Source organism: Lepus europaeus, chromosome 5, assembly GCF_033115175.1.
Source record: "Lepus europaeus isolate LE1 chromosome 5, mLepTim1.pri, whole genome shotgun sequence".
NCBI lineage: Eukaryota > Metazoa > Chordata > Mammalia > Lagomorpha > Leporidae > Lepus > Lepus europaeus.
This window is the reverse complement of record NC_084831.1, coordinates 139,168,889-139,185,979: the sequence shown is the minus strand read 5'-3', so window position 1 is coordinate 139,185,979 and position 17,091 is coordinate 139,168,889. Positions and strand designations below refer to the sequence as shown.

Here is a 17,091-nt window from a genome sequence, read left to right as displayed (position 1 = left end):
GTTGCAGCCATTTGGAGAGTGAACCAGTGGAAGGAAGATCTTTCTCTCTGTCTCTCCCACTGTCTGTAACTCTACCTCTCAAATAAAATAAATAAAATCTTTAAAAAAAAAAAAAAACACATGCCTGTATTCTTTTAATGAAAATTCAGCTTTTTTTATTAAAGTCATATATACACATGGAAAAAAATAACCAATTCCAAAGGAAATGAAGAATAATTTCAACCATAGGATGTCTGGAAAAATATCAAATTCAGTGGTTGCCAGGGAGGGAGAGCTGAAGACATAGTGTTCAGATGACTTGGGGGACTCTAAGCCACGCTGTGTGGGGGCTCCGCACCATTATCCCTCTGTTCAAGCCTACAGAATGTATGACATGGGTGGACACTACTGCAAACTGTAGACCTTGGTGAACAATAGTACTAGGTTACCAACTGTAACATGTAAGCACACCAGTGCAAAAGGTACCAACAGAAGAATTCGGGAATGGAGAGGCAGCAAAGGGAACTCTGTACTTTCTGTGCAATTTTTCTGTAAACCTTACACAGCACTAAAAAAAAAAAAAAAAAAAGTCTATATAAAGTGAAAAAAGGACTCCTCATCCCCCAGTTAGCTCCCTTGGAGTCTACCATTCTGAGTTGTTCCTCGTGGATTTCTCCAGAATGACCCAGTGCTGGGCAAGCATATGTGTGTGTTCAGGTGCTCACAGAGGGGCCAGTACTGTGGTGTAGTGGGTAAAGCCACCACCTGCAGTGCTGGCATCCCATATGGGCGCAGGTTCAAGACCCAGCTGTTCCACTTCTGATCCAGCTCTTTGCTTTGGCCTAGGAAAGCAATAGAAAATGGCCCAAGTGCTTGGGCCCCTGCACCCATGTAGGGGACCTGGAATAGGCTCCTAGCTCCTGGCTTCAGATCAGCACAGCTCTGGCCGTTGTGATCAGCAGATGGAAGATTCTCTCTCTCTGTCTCTCTCTCTCTGTCTCTGTCTCTGTCTCTCTGCCTGTCTGTCTGTAACTCTGCCTTTCAAGTAAATAAATAAATCTTTTTTTAAACTTTTATTTAATAAATATAAATTTCCAAAGTACAGCTTATGGATTACAATGGCTTTTTCCTCCCCATAACTTCCCTCCCACCCACAACCCTCCCCTTTCCCACTCCCCCGCCCCTCCATTCACATCAAGATTCATTTTCAATTATCTTTATATACAGAAGATCAATTTAGCATATATTAAGTAAAGATTTCAATAGTTTGCACCCACACAGAAACATAAAGTGTAAAATACTGTTTGAGTACTAGTTATAGCATTAAATCACAATGTACAACACATTAAGGACAGAGATCCCACATGAGGAGTAAGTGCACAGTGACTCCTGTTGTTGGCTTAATAAATTGACACTCTTGTTTATGGCGTCAGTAATCACCCTAGGCTCTAGTCATGAGTTGCCAAGGCTATGGAGGCCTTTTGAGTTCACCAACTCTGATCTTAATTAGACAAGGTCATAGTCAAAGTGGAAGTTCTCTCCTCCCTTCAGAGAAAGGTACCTCCTTCTTTAATGACCTGTTCTTTCCACTGGGATCTCATATAGGTCTTTTTTTTTTTTTGCCAGAGTGTCTTGGCTTTCCATGCCTAAATACTCTCATGGGCTCTTCAGCCAGATCCGAATGCCTTAAGTGCTGATTCTGATATAAAAACAAAAACCCTGACAGGGACAAAACCATGCCACACTGCATACCTTATTTTACATCTTGCTTTTCAATTAACAGCGTATCCCAGAGAGAGAAAGAGAGAGAGAGAGAGAGTTCCACCCACTGGCTCACTCCCAAAATTTTCCCAATTGACCTTGCCTGAGGCCAAAGCCAGGAGACTGGAACTCAGTCCAGGCCTCCCACATGAGTAGCAAGGACGCAACTACTTGAGCCATCACTTGTTGCCTCCCAGAGTATGCATTAGCAGAAAGTTGGAATCAAGAGTGGAGCTGAGGGGTTGGCGTTGTGGCATAATGGGTAAAGCCACTGCCTACGGTGCCAGCATCCCATATGGGCACTGGTTCGAGACCAGCTATTCTACTTCCAAGCCAGCTCTCTGCTATGGCCTGGGGAAGCAGTAGAATATGGCCAATTCCTTGGGCCCCTGCACCTGCATGGGAGACCAGGAAGAAGCTCCTGGCTCCTGACTTCAGATCAGCCCAACTCCAGCCATGGCAGCCATCTACGAAGTGAGCCAGCAGATGGAAAACCTCTCTCTGCTTCTGCTTCTTTGGAACTCTGCCTTTCAAATAAATAAATAAATCTTTAAAAAAAAAAAAAAAGAGTGGAGCTGATACTCAAACCTAGTCACTTTGATATGGCGTGCAGGCATCCCAAGCAGTATCTTAACTGCTCTGCTGAACACCCACCCCTATGACATCATTTTTATATATGTAAATAATTTTTTAAGATTTCTTTACTTGTTTATTTGAAAGGCAGAGGCACAGAGAGAGAGACAGAGAGAGAGAGAGAAAGTCTTTCATCCACTGGTTCACTCCCCTAATGGCTGCAACAGCCAGAGCTGAAGCTACCCAAAGCCAGGAGCCAGGAGCTTTTTCCTGGTCTCCCATGTGGGTGCAGGGGCCCAAGGACTTGAGCCATCCTCTTCTGCTTTCCCAGGCACATTAGCAGGGAGCTGGATCAGAAGTGGAGCAGCCAGGCCCTGAACTGGCACCCATATGGGATGCTGGCACTGCAGACCTGGCTTTAACCTGCTGTGCCGCAGCATTGACCCCATCATTATTTTTAATGTGTGCAGGGTTTTGTTGAGTATTTGCCATACTGATTAATATTCAACTAATTCTGATATTTTGCCACTACAAATAATGCTGCAGGGACTTCTTTCATACTCACATATTTACACACATGTGAACACAGGATAGAGATGAATGACCAAGAGTGTAATTGCTGGGTCAACAGATATCTGCATTTTTCCTTGGGCAGGGATTGCCACATTGCTTCGTAAAGAATGTGCCAGGTTACTCCTCACAATGAGAGTGCCTGTTCCCCACCCCCCAGCTGCTAACAGGCTTCTTATCTTTGCTAGTCTGAGACGTTGATTTAAATTTGCTTCCTCTACTTGTGTTATCTACTTGTGCTATTGGGCCTTGTTTCACCAGTTTGAAAAACATTTGCAATTCTTTGTCTCTGAAAGCTGTGTTGCAATCATTGTCTTTTGAAATTTTATGCTGACTTTTTTTTATCTTGGATAGCAAGGGTCTAAGCATGCAAGCCATCTTCTGCTGCCTCCAGGGTACACATTTTCAGTAAGCCAGGATCAGAAACAGAACAGGAGAGACTTAAATCAGACATTCCAAAATGGGATGCAGGTGTCCCCAGGAGCAGAATTTGCTGCACCACAAAACACTTGCCCTGAGATTGCACTTTTAATCACAGCATGCATTTCTTATATATTCTATTAACTTGATTATTTTAAAAGACATTAATAATAAAACCAGAAATTATAAAAATCCCTTGAGGATAAGAAAGCAAAATTCCATTCTAAAATAATTCCTGGATCAAAGAGGAAATAAAACAAATTGAATATTTCCTAAAAATAACAATGATGGAAATTATAGATCAGAACCTGTGCACTATATCTTTAGAAGTGAAAACTAGTTTTCCTTTTAACTAGGAAAAAAAAAGTGAAATGTTAACTCTAGAAAGTGGGAAAAATAACCTGAACTTTTGGAGAAGAAATGGAAGGAACAAATAATTTTAAGCTTAAATTAGGAAAAAGAAAATCCATTGATATAAGATATAACATTAATCAATCAAGGAGAAAAGCCCCATATAATCATTGCCAAAGATGCATTGAGAAAATGCAGTACCTTCCTTTAATTAAAAAATAAAATGTATTGATAATAAATTGTGGTTACTTTTTCATGATTATATATTGTATTAGTCAAGGTTCCCCCTGAGAGACAGAAGCAATAGGATAGAGAAGTAGGTGGTTAGATGGATGGATAGATATATAAACTATAATATAAATAGATAAAAGATAGGTAGGTAGCTATAGATGGATAGATATAGATGGATAGATGATAGACATAGATGTATGTATGTATGAATGTATGGATAGATAGATGATAGATAGATAGATAGATAGATAGATAGATAGATAGATAGATAGATGGGTTATAGCAGCTGAGAAGTCCCACAATAGGCCTCCTGCAAGCTGGGATGAAGGTAGCCTGGCTCAGTCTAAGTCCAGAAGCCTCAGAATCAAGGAAGCTGATCTGAGACCCTGGGCTGGAGAGTGGGATGTTGGTGGGAGTCCTGGAGTTACAAGTGTGCAAGTCCAGGAGGTGAGTTGCTAGCTCCAGGAAAGGGAGAGGGAGGGGGGAACAGGCAGAGGGAGGGGGAGGAGAAGAGAGAGGGAGAGGGGTGGGAGACTTTTCTTTGCCTTTGGGACTCCAGCCGATGTGGTACTGGTCATCCAACCGAGGGCTGGTCTTCCCCACTCAGTCCACTACCTTGCATGCCAATCTCCTCCAGAAACAGCCTCACAGACACAACCTGGGGTACTGCTTTACCAATTCTCCGGGTCTAGATATTCCTTAATCTAGCCAAGTGACGCCCAAATTAGTTATGTATATGTATGTATGTATGTATGTATGTATGTATGTGTGTGTGTGTACTCCAGTATACTTACTGATGAAAAAATAAGAAATATTCATATCAAATTCAGGATCAAGAAAAGAATGTCCTTTACTATTGTTATTCTTTTACATTTTTCTAGAAATACTATCCAGTATGAAAATTTAACAAAAATAAATTTGAAAGACAGAGTGAAAAGTATCATTATTTGCAAATGGTAGGATTGTGTGCCTGTCAAATCCAATAGAATTAATAGAGTAAATTACTAGAAACAATAAGATAGTAAGTGATAAGATATAGAATTAATAGGCATACTTGGGGCCGGTGCTGTGGTGTAGCGGGTAAACCCACTGCCTGCAGTGCCAACATCCCATATGGGCGCTGGTTCAAGTCCCAGCTGCTCCACTTCTCTGCTATGGCCAGCTGCTAAGGCAGCTCTCTGCTATGGCCTGGGAAAGCAGTAGAAGATGGCCCAAGTCCTTGGGCCCCTGCACCCATGTGGGAGACCAGGAAGAAGCTCCAGGCTCCTGGTTTCAGATCAGCACAGCTCTGGCTGCTGAGGCCAATTAGGGAGTGAACCAAAGGATGGAAGACCTCTTTCTCTCTGCCTCTCCTTTTCTCTCTGTGTAACTCTGCCTTTCAAATAAATAAATAAATCTTTAAAAAAAATACGCAGACTCAATAGGTTTCTTATACAGAAAATAATTAGAAAATATAATTTACTTTTTAAAAATATTTATTTATTTGAAAGAGTTACAGGCTGAGAGGAGACATAGAGAGAGATCTTGTATCTGCTGGTTCACTTCCCGAATGACTGCACCAGCTAGGGTTGGCAGACTGAAGCCAGGAGCCAGGAGCGCAGGAGTCCAAGCACTTAGGCCATCTCCTACTGTTCTCCCAGGCCATAGCAGAGAGCTGGATTGGAAGCAGAGCAGCTGGGACTCTCACTGGTGCCCATATGGGATGCCAGCACTGCAGATGGCTGAGCCACAGCGCCAGCCCCAGAAAATATAATTTCTTAAAATCCCATTTATGTTAAGGAAAAAACCTTACATTCCTAGAGATAAACTAGTAAAAGAAACACAAAAAATATATTAAAAAATTTAAATTGATACTGAAGTATCTGAAAGAAACCCTGAAAAAAAAGATAGGTAGGATCAATATTATAAAAGCGTAAATCATCTCTATCTTAATGTTTACATTTAGCAAGAAAAGACAGATTGTTTCTAACACTAATGTGGAAAATACAAGGAAGAACAATCAGAAATACGAAAATAAGAATAATATTGGCCTCTTAGATGCCAGATGGCTTATTAGATAAGAAAATGTATTAAGAATCTTAAATTATTAAAACAAAGTGATATTAGCAAAAGAATAGACAAATCAATGGAATGCAAATTCAAAACAAAAATAAATTTTAAAAAATGTTGTGGCTGGTGCTGCAGCGTAGCAGGTAAAGCTGCCGCCTGCGGTGCCGGCATCCCATATGGGTGCTGGTTCAAGTCCCAGCTGCTCCACTTCTGATCCAGCTCCCTGCTATAGCCTGGGCCTGGGAAAGCAGAAGATGGCCCAAGTCCTTGGGCTCCTGCACCCACGTGGGAGACCTAGACGAAGCTCCTGGCTCCTGCTTCAGATCTGCCTGGCTCCATCCGTTTGCAGCCATTTGGGGAGTGAACCAGCGGAGGGAAGACCGCTCTCTCTCTGTCTCTTTCTGCCTCTCTGTAAATCTGCCTTTCAAATAAATAAATAAATCTTTAAAAAATTTTTTTGAAAAAAATAGGTGCAAATACCTATGAAAATTTAATGTATGCTAAATGTAATGGATGATAAAAGTGAAATATATAATACATGTTTTTCAAATCTTTAGGAAAAAGTGTATTATTCAATAAAAGGTATTGAGATATATGGCCAGACTTGTGGAAGAGAAAGAATAAAGGAACATTGTTTTCCTACCTCACTTTTATAAGCTCCAGAAGAATGAAATAAGTAAGCATACCAGATGACTACATGGATTGATGAATTTGACTTCATGGCTATGCATTGTGGGCATTTGGGGAGTAAACCAGTGGGTGGGAGATCTCTCTCTCTTTCTCTCCCTCTCTCTCTTATTCTGCTTTTCAAATAAAAATTTATAAGAATTCATAAAAGTGGAGCCTCTGGATTTAGCCCTAGGAGACGTTACTATTTTTCCAAGTCTTTTCAGGAGCACCTGGTACCAGGGACAGACTCCCAGCCACGGAGAACTGAAGCCTGTCGGAGGAGCTGGGGAACCACAGCACTTCACCAGATGGCCTTTGCTGCACTGCCTCTTAATGTTCAGAAATGTGTCCTTCATAAATGAACAAAGGAAAATATGCTTCCCAGACTGCAAAGAGAAGACAGGGGCCCACAGGGGAAAGGACTAGCCGGGGGTGAGCAGACTGGTGGGAGGAGGAACAGTCTCCTGCCTGCCTGCCTGCCTGCCTCTGAGCACCCGCTGGCCGCTGCTTCCCCTCACTGCCCCTGCACCTAGCCTTACTCATTCAGTCCAACCTACACCAAACTCAACACACGCTCCCCAGCCCTGCTTCTCTAGACGCCCTGCACACTGTGTGTGACTTGTGCACCCACCCCCCAGGAAGGCCGCTCTTGATCAGGTCAAGTGCAGGGCTTCCGGTGATCTGTTTAGTGAACCTGCTCCTCCAAACATCCCTTCCACATCCTATTCCTAGACACTGCCAGAGTGAGCTTTAGAAATGCTCTTTGTTCAGTTTGTAACTTGCAATGTTTCCTAAAATCGTTTTTAAAGTTTATTTTTATATTGGAAAGCCAGAAATAGAGAAAGAGAGACAGACAGACACAGACACAGACACACAGGGATCTTCCATCTGCAGGTTGACAACCCAAATGCCCACATAGCCAGGATCCTGGAACTCCATCTTGGTCTCCCATCTGGGTGACCAGGAGCCATCACTTGCTGCTGCCTGGAGTGCACATTAGCAAGAAGCTGGATTAGAAATGGAGGTGCAGCTTGATCCCAGGCACTCTGATGCGAACCAAGCAGCAGTGGCTTAACCCACTGTGTGCCACTATGCCTGACCCTCCCAAGTCCCTTTTAGGAGAGTATTCAAGGCATTTTGGAAATGGACTGAGAGATGTTTGTTTGGTGTGAAGGAAAGGGAGAAGGAGGAAAGAGAGAGAAAAAGAGAGGAAGGAAGGAAGGAAGGAAGGAAGGAAGGAAGGAAGGAAGGAAGGAAGGAAGGAAGGAAGGAAGGAAGGAAGGAAGGAAGGGAAAGAAAAGGCTTGAGGGGCCAGTGCTGTGGCATAGTAGGCTAAGCCTCCGCCTGTGGCACCAGCATCCCATATGGGCACCAGTTCATGTCTTCCAGTCCAGCTCTCTGCTGATGGCCTAGGAAAGCAGTAGTAGATGGCCCAAGGGCTTGGGCCCTTGCACCAATGTGGGAGAACTGGAAAAAGTTCCTGGCTTCAGATCAGCCCAGCTCTGGCCATTGTGGCCATTTGGGAAGTGAACCAGCAGATGGAAGACCTCTCTAACTGTAACTGTCTCTCAAATAAATAAATCTTAAAAAAAAAAAAAGGTTGAAATTCATGCATAGCTTTTTTCATAGCATGCATTTTCTATGAACATTTTCAAGGGCTCTCATATGCATGGATTTCAAAATAGTTTTACATCAAAATATATTATCTTTTACTATTCCATTTTTGGGGCCAGCATTGTGGCATGGCAGGTTAAGCTGTTGCTTGCAATACCAACATCCTATATGGGTGCTGATTCAAGTCCCAGCTGCTCCATTTCCAATCCAGCTCCCTGCTAATGTTCCTGGGAGAGCAGTGGAAGATGGCCCAAGTGCTCAGGCCCCTGACACTCACAAAGGAATCCTAGTTGGAGTTCCTGGCTCCTGGCTTTGTCCTGGCCCAGCCCTGGCTTTTGCAACCATCTGGGGAGTTAACCAGCAGACAGAAGATATTTCTCTCTCTCTCTACCTCTTTCTGTAACTTTGCTTCTCAAATAAATAAATATTTTTTTAAAAAATTCCATTTTCAGGAACTTTTTGAAGTATTCTCACTTTTTTTTTAAAGATTGATTTATTTATTTGAAAGGCAGAGTTACAGAGAGAGGGAGAGAGACCATCCATCCACTGGTTCACTCCCCCAAATGGCCACAACTGCCAGAGCTGGACCGATCTGAAATCAGGAGCCAGGGGCTTCTTCTGGGTCTCCCATGTCAATCAAGGACTTGGGCCATCAGCTGTTCTCCCAGGTGCATTAGCAGGGAGCTGGATCAGAAGTAGAACAGCCATAACTTGAACCAGCACCCATATGGAATGCAAGCACCAGAGGCAGTGACTTTATCCTCTATGTCACAGCACTGGCCCCCTCATACATTTTAAATAAACTAATTTGATGCTTTCCATGTCACTTCATTCCACTGTGTAGTACACAGTGAGGTCATGTGTTGTCTGAACAGATTCTCCAAGTATCATAAATGCAGTTGTTAAAGCTATTCTGGGTTTAAGTGCAAATGCTATGAATTATTGCCAGTTCAAGGAACTGTTGAAAGAAATAAAAGACAATGAATTATATTTTGTTTGCCAAAGCTCATTGGTTGGGACTGCCACCAGGGGGTGGGCAGGGACGGGACAAGCACGGGTGTGCTCCACACTGGGCATCCTCAGTCACTTTCCACGTTTCCCCATTTAATCACCAATGCAACCCTTTAGGCTAAGGCTTGTGATCGTCATTTTACAGATAAAAGCTCAGAGAGATTCAGGAAGTTAAGCAAGAGCCTGTGTTTCCGGTGATTAGCACGGGGCTGGGAACTCAATAAACGGTGGTTGCTGTGACAGGCAGAGTCCCAGAGCTTCCGCAGGCTTAGTTCCAGCAGCTGGACTCGCACGTGGACAGTCTTCTCCGAGTCTCCCCCAGCATGCCATTCCACCATCCCTGAAGGCTCCCAACATCCCACAGGAGACCCCCGAGGGGTCGCCAAGGATGGGACATGAGCAGTGGGCCAGGGAAGGCGCAGGCAGCGTCCAGACTGGGCATCTCTGTCTGCGAGGGACAGAGGCTATCAGACACCGGGGGCAGCCTTGAAGGAAGAACCGTCCTCCTCCGTGCGGTTTAGGGCGTGGGAGGCCAGGGCAAGAGCCCCAAGGGCCCCTGAAGTGCTCCTCTGCTTTGAGGGAGTCTGTTTCCGGAAAGGCACTGCAGAAGGACCCAAGGAAGTGCAGTGCTACCTGGGCGGGACACGGAAAGCCCTGCAGGGAGCAGGGGCCCACCCCGGAGAGACCGCGCAAGGCTTGGCCCCTAAGCCGGGCGGGGTGGGACCGAGGCGGGCTGGGCCGGGCGTGCTGCCTGGGTGGCCTGACTGACCGGGTGCGCCGCCCGGCCCGCGGTCAGGGTCCGGCTGCGCGACCCAGCCCGAAGGGAGCTGGGCGGGCTGGAAAGGGGCCCCGCCCGGGTGGGAGGAGCCGCAGTTGCTGGAGGGGCCAGAAGGTGGGATTGCGGGGGCGGAGGGAGGGGCGAGGAGACGGGAGGGCTGACAGCCGAGGCCAAGAGTCCCGCGGGAAGGCGGGGAGAGACCCCGAAGGCTCCGTGAGGGAGGTGAGGACGGCAGGAGAGCGGGCGGCGGAGGAACGGCTCCGGGGTCCGATTACGGTAAAGCCCTTGCTTTGCAGCCACAGCTTTTCACGGAGGCGGCCTCAGCTTCCTCATCTGTGGCTTTCTGGTCCCAAGACCACCGGTACGGGCAGGGCTCTGGGCGATGTCACCCCCTCAGGCAGCCCTAACCGTGGACTAGGGGACAGGATCCGAAGGGGGGCGAAGAGTACTGGGGCCCCAGAACAAGGCAAGGGAGGGCCCGGCCCGGGTGAGCCGCCTGCCTCCTGGACTCAGGGGTGGTGTTGATGGCAAGGGGCAAGGCCAGCGCCAGGAGGGTTAAGCACCCCGCAGTTCCCCGCGCCCTGGGCGCACACTCCTTTCCCAATATGTTTACGTCCTCCCAAAAATATTCATTCTCCAGCCCTTGCTCTTCCCCTGCTGTCGGCCTCCCGGTGAGGGGTAGGAGCCAGGAGATTCGAAACTTGGGAGGGACAAGCGGTGAGCTGCGGGCTGAGGTGGGGGGAGGAAGCAGAGGGGCTCTGTGAACAGCAGAGGGCAGGGAATCAGACCCCCAGTGGGGAGGGGGAAAGAGGTGAAGGGCAGCGATGGGCAAAAGGACTGCTTCCCAGGCTCTTGGCAGAGAACTTGGCTAAAACTTTGCTGGCCCTAGGGAACAGTGCCGGGAAGGGGCGTGCGGGGAGGGGGGGTGTGAATGAAAGGGCCATTCTGGCAAAGAGCAGGCGCCCCGTTCCTCCACCTCTGCCCACAGCTCTGCAGGCATGGCTCCCAGAGGGGCAGGCCAGGGGAGGAGGTGACTCCCTAGCTGGCGCCAAGGCTGAGGACAGCACACACTGCTTTGCAGGGCCAGGGAGACGGAGGTGAAGCCATGCGACGGCTGCTGATCCCGGTGGCCCTGTGGCTGGGCGTGGTGGGTGTAAGCAGTACTGAGCTCACCAGGGCTCAGCAGCAGGGCCTGCAGGTGGCCTTGGAGGAATTCCACAAGCACCCGCCTGTGCAGTGGGCCTTCCAGGAGACTGGTGTGGACAGTGCTGTGGATACGGTTAGGAGCATGGCCCTGGCAGGGAGTGGGGAGATCTGACGTTGGGAGACCATAAAGCACCCAGGAAGTGGGCACAGAACTGCTTGGGCTCCGTGAGCCCCCAGCTCACCACCTCCTCCACTGTACTTTTCACTGTGTATCTCACATCCAGAGCCACTCTGCCCACTCTGCTGGCTTCTGGACTTCCTGTCTTGTTCTTGCTTGTCTGTCCACAGCCCTTCCCAGCTGGAACCTTTGTGAGACTGGAATTTAAGCTTCAGCAGACGAACTGCCGGAAGAAGGACTGGAAGAAACCTGAGTGCAAAGTGAAGCCCAATGGGGTGAGTGAAGCTGCGTGTCTCGGACCACATGTTGGGTGTGAGTGTGCGGAACCAGGAGGTTGAGCGAGGCCACAGGTAGGAGACCCTGCTGTGAGGAGCCTCCCTAAAAACAAAAGGGGCTCATCCTGTGGCTGAGGGTGGACAGGGAGAGGTGGGTGACCCCGAGGACTCGTCTTCATCATGATGAGGTCCACCTCTGAGTACCTCTCAGGCCTAGGGCACTGGCAGAAGCAGCCCATGGCATAAGGTTTGACTGACACCCAGCCCAGGCCAGCAGGTGGAGATGGCCCTGGCCTGGGCAGATTCACAGTCAGCCTCAACTGTCAATAGCCACCCTAGGGCACATCTGCAACTGTGGGAACCCTCCTTGGGCTGCAGCGCAGCTTTCTGGGTTCTGGTTCCCACTCTCTGAGCCACAGGCCTGGGCTTTGTAAGTCCCATGAAGACCTCAGCTCCTTCTGTAGATTTTCTCAAAAGTTCCAGGATGTTGGTTCCAATGAGGAAATTTCCAACGAGGAAATGCAAACAGGTGGCAGCAGAGTAGTTCTAGTGGAAGTCAGATGGAGAGAGCCCATCTGGGGACAGTTCTTGCCTTCACATGCTTGCACACACACACATGTGCAAACACACTTGTAAGGAAGGATTCCTGCCTACACATATTAAAGTTCCATAGCTTGAAAACTGTAGGATTGCTTGCTTTCTGAGATTTCCCAGGCCTCTTGCCCCTCCACACCAGGGCCTGCCAGGGGAGCCAGCCTCCCTTGTGGGCAGCCCCCAGCTTCCATCCTTGGGGTGCTGCCTGTCTCTCTCACTAGTTTCCTCTCCTCATCCCATGCCTCACCCCACCCCCTCCCCGCAGAGGAAGCGGAAATGCCTGGCCTGCATCAAACTGGATCCTGAAGATAAAGTGCTGGGCAGGATGGTGCACTGCCCCATCCAGACACAGACCCGAAGGGTGAGAAGAGGGGGCTGAAAAGATGGACAGAGATAGGGCCTGCAGGAGAGGCTGACTGGAGGAAAATAGGGGGAAGACCGGGGCAAAGAGGGAGGAGCTGGGAAAGAGGCAAGAAGGGGCCCTGGGCCTGGTCCAAACATTCCCCAGGGGATCTGGAGGTGGGCCCTGCCTGCCCTCCAGACAATGCTTGAACAGTTTCTGGTGCCAGCAGGAGGAACTGGAGGAGCACCAGGGAACCCAGTGCAGTAGAGTGGAGCGGGCTGGCGAGGACCCCCACAGCTACTACTTCCCTGGACAGTTCGCCTTCTTCAAAGCCCTGCCCCCAAGCTGAGCCTGACTGGTAGGCGGCCAGAGGAGTGGGCTGTGGGAGGCAGAGGGGATGAATTAGGACCCTGGGAAGAAGGCTGGGACGGGGACCAAAACAGCCTCCCTCACGTCCAAATCTGTTTTCTCCCTTCCCTCTAGAATCTCCTCAGGCTTCCTGGACAGCTGCAGGCAGTACACAGCGGAAGACTCCATCCTCCTGGGCACACGCTCCCATATCTTGAGCTAATAAAACTGCTCTCCAAGCTGGTTCTCTCTACTCTTTGTGTTGCCCCTGTTCCCTCGTTATCTGTCTGCAGGCAGCATTGGGACGAGGTGTCTGTGTGCACAAACTTGCATGCACATGTGTAAGACCCTCCTGTTGGACACCAGGAAGCAGGATCTGGGCCTGGGCAGAAGTTGGGTGAGAAGATCCTCTTAGACAGGGAGAGTAGAGATTGAGGAGCCCAAAGACCAAGCTGGCCCAAGTGGAATGACAGGCAGTGATGCACACAGAAACAGCTGTTTAGTAGAGACAAGTGGGTGACAACAGAGAAACACAGGATGGGGCCACAGCCCAGACATCCAGACAGGCAGATGTGGAAGGTGGGTAGACGCCAAGCATATTCTCTGCTAGCAATGGGAGACTTGTCCGTCCATCTGTTTTAGTCACTGGTAGTCTTAAGAGAAGTTAAGTCCTTCCATGAAGTCTTGGTCTGGAGCAGCTGCAGACCCTCGCCTGCCTGTCTTAAGATGCTTGTGCTGGCTGCCTGCGGAGAGCCCTTATGGCTGCTAAGGGCCGCTCTGGAGGTGCCTCCTTGCAGGACATGGAGGGAGGGAGAGGGAGTGGGAGAGGGGCTGCCTTCAGTACAGAACCAGTGACCAGCAACAGGGGAAGTGCAGAGGCAGGGAAGGCAGATCCGGACAGTGAGGCTGTCTAGCAGGCTGTCTGGAGCCATGGGGAGCATTCAGAAGACAAAGGAAGAGGTGGTGCCTGCAGGACTGAGGGCCTGCTCGGCCTGGGCCAGGCAGTCACTGGCCTGGCGGTCCAGGTCATGGCACTCCTGCAGCGTGTCCTGGAACTGCCGGCACGCCTCCTCCAGGATGGAGCTGCTCTGGGTGGGCCAGGCATCCCAATATCCTGGCTCCACCCAGGGCTGGGCTTCCGGGGCTCTGGGACCTGGGCTAGAGCTGGGCAGCAAGGAGCTGTCCAGGTCTCGGCACAACTGGTAGAGCTCACTGCCACGCCCTGTGACACGCTCACCGTCGATGACTTTGAGGCCAGGCAGCAGTTCTCGGACCACAGCCCAGTAGGAGGGGTTGGCACACAGTGGGTTGCTGAGCCGGGCCAACGGGTCCCGGAGCCGCAGGCGCTCCAGGCCTCGCAGCCCGGCCAGACACTGCAGCTGGCCAGGAGTGGCCAGCAGGTTACCTGCTACATTGAGACTCTGCAGGCTCCCGCAGGCTGCCAGTGGCTCCAGCCCTGTCAGCCGGTTGTTGGAAACATTGAGCACGGTCAGCTGGCGCAGGGAGGCCAGTGGGCCCAGCTGGGTGAGTGCATTGCCTGACAAGTCCAGCCACTCGAGGCCCAGGCACTCTCCCAGGCAGCCCAAGTCCACCAGCCCCAAGCCTCGCAGCTTCAGCAGCAGGATGGACTCCAGGGCAAACTCGCCTGTGTGCAACTTCAGCAGCTGGGGCGTGATGTGCAGCCCGTCAGCCTCTCCCAGCTTCTCACCTGGAGGCTCCATGAGGCAGAAGTCACTTCAGATGCCCTGGGCCCTGGCAGTGCCGTCACAGGGACCAGGGTGTAACTGGGGGTCAGCCGGATGCTGTACCAAAAAAAGGCACCTTCAACTCTCCCTGGATCAGTGCTGGGAGGGCTGTATCCGACCCTGCTTGAGGGCCAGCAGGTTCCTAAGGAGACATAATTAAACAGTCAGGCAGTTCTCCCCCAAGCAGTACTTGTGCCCTGTATAGCAGGTGACAGCAGGAAGTATGACCCACCCTTGTCTTATTCACTCAAAAATGTTACCTCAATTTTTTCCTAACATTAGCAACAAATTCAAAATGGCTTCCTGATTATGTAGGTCATGTTGTACCTGCATCCAGCTGCAGCTATAGGGCCTAAGCTGTAGCGATCAGCCTTTAGTACTAGAAGGAGAAACTGAGGTCAAGGGAGGGAAGACAGGCAAGCCAGGCAGGATGGGGTCCCTCCACCCCTACCCCCACCCCACTGCTGACTGCCCAGACTGGCTCTATTGCTCAGGCAGGTCAGAGGTCAACAGAACAGCACTGATTATGTACCAGAAAGTACTGTGCCAGCTGCAAATATGACATCATTGCCCAAAAGGGCAAGCGGGGGTAGGTGGAATCTGTGTTGGAGGGAGAGACAGGGGCACCCAAGTTGGCTGCAGAAAGGTGGGGGAGGAGCAGTGGAGTGGGAAGGTATGAGCCAGGTGCTGGTATGCAACTGCGGTACTAGAGGGAGGAGGCCTTGAGAGGGACGGTGGTGACACTGCCCACAGGCGGTCAAGGCTGAAGCAGAGAGGAAAACAAGAGCAGACCTCCCCAGCCCTGTAGACTCTGGCCAGGCCTAGGCTCAAGAGAAATTGAGATACCAGAAATCTGTTGCTGTCATAAAAACAGGAGACACAGACCCCAATGAAGGCATGGAGCAATGGAGGTTGGTGGGGAGGGGGAGAAGAGATTCGGGCAAGTAGGGAGGGATCCGGGTGGGTGAAAAGCAGGGGCATTTCTTCTCAGACATGTGGAACACAAGATGGGCGGGGACAGGAAGACGTCTGGCTTCACAGCACAAAGCCTGAGTGGCCATGCGGCCCTGGGCTTAGGAAGCAGCTGGAGCTCCAGGCTGAAGGCATCCAGGTACCATCTGCACAGAGGTGGCAGCTGCAGGCAAGAACGTGCAGACACATATCTCTTCGAGCACCCACAGGCTTCTTTGCCGCCCACACCATCTCAGGAGAGACAGTGGTAAGGAGCCCCATGTGCGGCGAGAGGTAGAGGTCCAGGGCTGAACACCACTCCTGAGGTGGAGTGAAGGAGTCTGGGAAAGACATGGATGAACAGAAGGAGATGTGATGCTTCCAAGGAGTAAGAGAGAAACACTGGCAAACTGCCCCATGGGACTCAAGAGAAGATGAAGCCCAAGACACAGCCACTGGAAGGGCAGGTCCAGGGGGCCCACGGAGGGCTGAGGGCTGAATGCCCTGGCAGGCAGATGACGAGGACCAGAGGTATGGGCAGACCGAGGGGCAGTAGCCATAGACACACACCATGCTCAAGTTGCCAGGAGCACGGCTTATAGAAGAGGAAACGGTGAGGCCCACAGATCCGATGGTCACGCGGATGAGTCCTTCCTTGCCCCTGAGAGCTGCCTGGGTGACACTTGTGTCCCCAGCTCACAGGTCTGCACAGTGCCACTCCCTGTCCCGCCCTCACCACCATGCAGATTGCCTGGGTTTTGGTGGCTGGATGAATGACGACAGCTATGTGGCGGCAACAAAACTTAGATTCTCACAGGAGCCAATGATCTCTGCTACCTTCAAGCAGCCACAGGTTATACCTCACATCTGCACTCAATACAAGCCTGGGTAGCCCTGAGGACTGCGCGGACCCACCCATTGTGAACCTCTAAGGGCAAGGCTGATAGCAGACAGTGGGCTCAGCACAACATGGTGCCACACACAGAAAAGCTCCAGCCTCTCCTTCACGGGATGGACGCCATCTTGGTCCTGATGATAGAAACAAAGTGGACAGTCCTCTTGGCCCAAGAAGTGAGTCTATAAAAATGAACCTGGTGGAATGGAAGAAGGAAGCTAACTCAACAGAAGATGAGCCAACTGCCCAGTTTACCTACGTGGAAACAAGGCCAGAAAGCTGCTGCCTGTGAAGTCAGCCAGGGATAGCACAGAACAAAGTCTAGGGAAAGAAATGGTTCAGCCATAGCAGCTTCAGCTTCCTTTGGTGAACTTGGGACCACTCCTCCACCCCCTCCCCCTGCTCCCCAAACATTCCAGAAGTTTCTCAACCCTGGCATTGCTATCATCTGAAGCAGCATGCACCATCCTGTGCACTGTCAGTTATTTGGAGAGCCCCTGGCCTCTGCCCACTGAACACCAATAGAACCACCCCATTTCCCCAGCTGGGACAACCCAAAATGTCTCCCCCCAGGCACTGTCTGTGGTCCCAGGGGATAAAGCTGCCCCCA

At 50.1% G+C, this 17,091-nt stretch overlaps 3 protein-coding genes across 7 annotated transcripts in view; 1 reads left to right on the top strand and 2 right to left on the bottom strand.

Annotated features, from left to right (window-relative positions):
- The window catches only part of REPIN1 (replication initiator 1), a 33,348-nt gene extending 18,714 nt beyond the window's left edge, over positions 1-14,634 (bottom strand). The window contains exon 1 of the mRNA XM_062192834.1: positions 14,599-14,634. The gene's annotated coding sequence lies outside the window, so the exon portion shown is untranslated. The remainder of the gene's footprint in view (positions 1-14,598) is intronic.
- RARRES2 (retinoic acid receptor responder 2) lies at positions 10,127-13,143 on the top strand. 5 transcript variants are annotated; one of them, XM_062192842.1, is made up of 7 exons: positions 10,137-10,228; positions 10,647-10,723; positions 11,088-11,285; positions 11,501-11,605; positions 12,465-12,560; positions 12,769-12,900; positions 13,026-13,143. In XM_062192842.1, the coding sequence occupies exons 3-6, from the start codon at positions 11,112-11,114 to the stop codon at positions 12,889-12,891; spliced, it is 498 nt and encodes a 165-aa protein (XP_062048826.1). In that variant the 5' UTR covers positions 10,137-10,228; positions 10,647-10,723; positions 11,088-11,111; the 3' UTR covers positions 12,892-12,900; positions 13,026-13,143. The 5 variants fall into 5 exon arrangements, with proteins under 5 accessions (XP_062048825.1, XP_062048826.1, XP_062048827.1 ...); XM_062192840.1 differs by having other exon boundaries at positions 10,179-10,282; XM_062192841.1 differs by lacking the exon at positions 10,647-10,723 and having other exon boundaries at positions 10,127-10,228.
- LRRC61 (leucine rich repeat containing 61) lies at positions 13,124-14,613 on the bottom strand. The gene has a single exon (XM_062192838.1). It carries the CDS (start codon positions 14,609-14,611, stop codon positions 13,832-13,834), a length of 780 nt encoding a protein of 259 aa, XP_062048822.1. The 5' UTR covers positions 14,612-14,613; the 3' UTR covers positions 13,124-13,831.
- Positions 14,635-17,091: the final 2,457 nt, after the last annotated feature.